This window comes from Sphaeroforma arctica (assembly GCF_001186125.1).
Source record: "Sphaeroforma arctica JP610 unplaced genomic scaffold supercont1.1019, whole genome shotgun sequence".
Lineage (NCBI taxonomy): Eukaryota > Ichthyosporea > Ichthyophonida > Sphaeroforma > Sphaeroforma arctica.
In genome coordinates, this window is record NW_014039539.1 from 6,791 (window position 1) to 10,463 (window position 3,673).

General features: G+C 40.8%; 1 protein-coding gene across 2 annotated transcripts; it reads left to right on the plus strand.

Moving 5' to 3' along the window:
• The first annotated feature begins 643 nt into the window (after positions 1-643).
• SARC_09696 lies at positions 644-3,221 on the plus strand. 2 transcript variants are annotated; one of them, XM_014296281.1, is made up of 3 exons: positions 644-983; positions 1,707-1,883; positions 2,447-3,221. In XM_014296281.1, the coding sequence occupies exons 1-2, from the start codon at positions 666-668 to the stop codon at positions 1,881-1,883; spliced, it is 495 nt and encodes a 164-aa protein (XP_014151756.1). In that variant the 5' UTR covers positions 644-665; the 3' UTR covers positions 2,447-3,221. The 2 variants fall into 2 exon arrangements, with proteins under 2 accessions (XP_014151756.1, XP_014151755.1); XM_014296280.1 differs by having other exon boundaries at positions 2,451-3,221.
• The last annotated feature ends 452 nt before the right edge of the window (positions 3,222-3,673 follow it).

Consider the following 3,673-nt stretch of genomic DNA (forward strand, 5'->3'; position numbering starts at 1 on the left):
ATGGTGTGAGTGTGTGTGCGGGTGAGTACACGCGTGTGTTTTTGTGCGTGTATGTGTATGTGTGTGTACACACACGGGTGTGCGGTTTTGTATACGTATGTGTGTGTACACGTGTGTGTGTGTGTACACGTGTGCAATGTAAGTCACACGATCACACTGACATGTATACAAAGGTTTAAATACTTAACGCAATAGAACTCAACCCCTTTCCTTCCCCTCACATTGTTCTTTCACAAACATACACGCGATATTATGTGTATACGCACCCACATAGACAAACATGTATTTGAGGGTAGACAAGGGTTAAGTCTGTGAATGTCTGGCAAAGTAAAGAAAACAACTACATACCTTGCCGCTTCTTCTGCAATGCTGCAGCTTTGTACTTATCGAATACGCCCTGTTCATGATTGGCCGCGAGTTGTAGTCACGGGAGGTGGACACTGGTGATTCAGTGAAAATATAGTTTAACAAATAAAAAGAGGTTGATCAATTTATAGTAAGTATGGTCTTCAACATCATACCACATATTTATAATATACATACATGTATAGATGTCCTAATTTAAAAGATTATGAAGGCCATGTAAAAATACACCGGTTAAAAAAGGCCTAAAAAAAATATCATATACATATCACCTCATACTAGTTTTTGCACAAGTGTTCCAAATGTCAGGTGAAGCATCTAGTAGTAATGAAAAGGACCTTAAGTTCTTGCGCATAGCGCTCGAGGTTGCAGCGCGGTCTCGCAAGAATGGCAACCATCCCTTTGGTGCTATCATTGTAGATGAGAATGATAACATACTTTGTGAGGGTGAGAATACTGTGGTTACGGGAAAGGATTGTACAGGACATGCCGAAACCAATGTGATGCGTAAAGCGACAAATCAATACACACCTGAGGAACTAGAGAAGTCTACACTATACACGTCGACAGAGCCGTGTGCGATGTGCGCGGGTGCTATTCACTGGGGTCGTATGGGCAGGGTAAGTAATGAAATGTAACACATGTGTATACTGATCGAACGTTTTCTCCCAGAACTTGAAACAATAAGCAGTAGCAACTATTGCGTATCAACTGATGCTTGAGATTCGAGTTGGATTATGTCGCGATCGAATGAGCACGTCCATAGTGCGCTCATTAAGAACTTGCAATTCCACGCTATCATATCGACAAGCGCGCCGCTCCCGCTTCTGTCTGATATGGTGTGCTAACGCGTAATCGTCGAGGTATCAAGCACAGCTTTCTCATACCGCGTTATATCTTGTATTATTATTGGGTGTTAATAACTATGTGTTATTGTGTACATGAGTTCTTGTAGTCGAATCGTGATAGGTAGAAAATTTAAGTGAACAACGTGCACCAGTTGTGTTTGCCGCGCAGGTAAGTGTGTGGTTCCATTTTTTTATGCTAGAAAATGAACCCAAATGAAACACTGTGCTTGTGTAGTCCAGCATGCCTAGAGGGTACTTACGAGCGTATATAGTATGGATTGTAAGTCGCTTTCGCAACAGTTCGCCCTTCTGGTTTCTGCATTCGTAGCCGATTCCTCTTTGAAATTTGTACGCAATTGAATATTGATTCCAATGAATCGACTATAGACAAACACTGGCAGTACTAGTTACAATTTTTGTGCGCCCCACCATTCTTCTGGCAACCTATTCATGTTCAGGATGACTTATATGAATGTGCTGTTGTTCATATGCTAGATGGTGTATGCGCTATCAGAAAGCGGTCTCTACGACGGTATCGGGGCACAAGATCCCATCCACATTCTTCGGCTACCGTGCAGAGATGTGTTTGCGTGCAGTGACAGGAAATTCGAGGTGGCTGGGCCTTTCATTCAGGATGAGGGATGGACTGTGCACGAGGGATTCTGGAACTGAGTATGTGATCAATAGAAATGCTGAATTTGTATGCCTTACAACTTAAAGTTCGTTGATGTTGTAAGCAGGCTTGAACTTTAAATTTGCTTAGCTTTTGGTATTGAGTTCCTTATATTGGCATGAATGGCGATAAAATAAATTTTGACTTTATAGTGCAGTTGCTTTGCTATGGTATTGAAATCCTCATCTTGACACGGATGACGATAGAACTTTTTGACTTGATAGTGCGCATGACGAATTACTTCATAAGAGAGGGTAGGAATAGTTATTCTTATGATGTGAGAACGTGCATATAAATTGCTGGTGGTCTCATCCTGCCCTAGCATGTGCAAATATTTGTTGTCATATAATCAAAAACCTTCCCAATGGCCGCTTTGATCGGAACTTAATACAGAATTGCGCGCTGACCTGACAATATGTGAAAGTATGCGGCTACACTCATGGAAGGATAATAAACAAATATCTACGTAATATCATTATTTAGTTCTGGTGAACAGTTTGCTCACTTCATAAGACCGATGGTTTCTCAGGCCACAACTCATGAGTCTTGTTTCTTTGCTTAGACAGTTGAAGATATGGATAGAGTGTGGTACCGTCGCGGCTATTTTAATCGTAGTCTGTATATTTGAACTACTTCTGACTGGAGACACCAGGGATCACCACTATTTTAAGGCCGATTAAGTATGTTGTGGATTTCATTTTTGCGTCACAACTGCAATTCTCAACCAATATCTATATTGAAGAAGGTATCGACGCCGTTGGCCTTTGATCTCTGGGTGGCTATAGGCAGAGTATAATAATTTGCGTAGCAAGAACTACACGGCTCAAAACAAATCAAATACGTTAAGGACAAAGCGTATTTTTTTTTAATTCGTTCTGTGATTTGTCAACCTTGAGATTATCCACCCAAATCTCGAGGTTGGTGGCCACTACATACCAGCATACCAGCAAATTTCATATGGTGCAACCACTCAGTCCCTACCCGCAGCATGCGGTGTGTCAATAATCTTATCGCTCTCGTCCGTCGTAGTTCATAATCTGTGAAACAATACGGTCAGAATCTGTATAATTTTTTGTTCCGAACCAGCATTAGCTGGATTAGTGATTATTCTAGGGAGCATGTAGACAGAGGTGAAAGTAAAAACCTGTCGTTTAGTCTTTTCGGCCTTAGCGCGCTTGGCAATAGATGCCTTTCTACACTCGACAAGCAAAAGAAAACATTCAATAAGGATATATGGACATTAAAGAATTGAATTGACTTGCTAGGTCAGTCACTTTTATTAATAATCTTTCACAAAGACTACGCTTTTTATTTTTAATGTTTTTTAAAATAAAAAAGAATACAGCGACGAAGCGGGTCAAAGACAATTTTTGAAACATAGCTGAGGCCGGAGAGCCAGAGGGAGTTGTGTTCCGCATAGAAAACCTGGGTCCTATGTACTGAGTCTATGATGGTTCGATTCACTACGATCAACGATGGCAATGACTTTTTATTCGTACATCTGAGAGTCATGATCTCATGACTTTATGAGTTCATAAAGTATTCGATGAATTCAGGTTTCTATCTAGTACATAGGATATCCTGGGAACTGGCGTACTATTCGAAAACGGTAACAACGTCGCACTCCTGAGCAATCTCCTCTCTCGCTTTCAAATACACTTTTTATCTCGTAGAGACGAGACTCACTCTGTAGAGTAGTAGAGTGTGTATCATTTTAGTCTGCTTCATATTTGTAAACTGTCCTGATACTGCCAGTCACAGTGTATCACTATTCACTTGTCTAAAGATA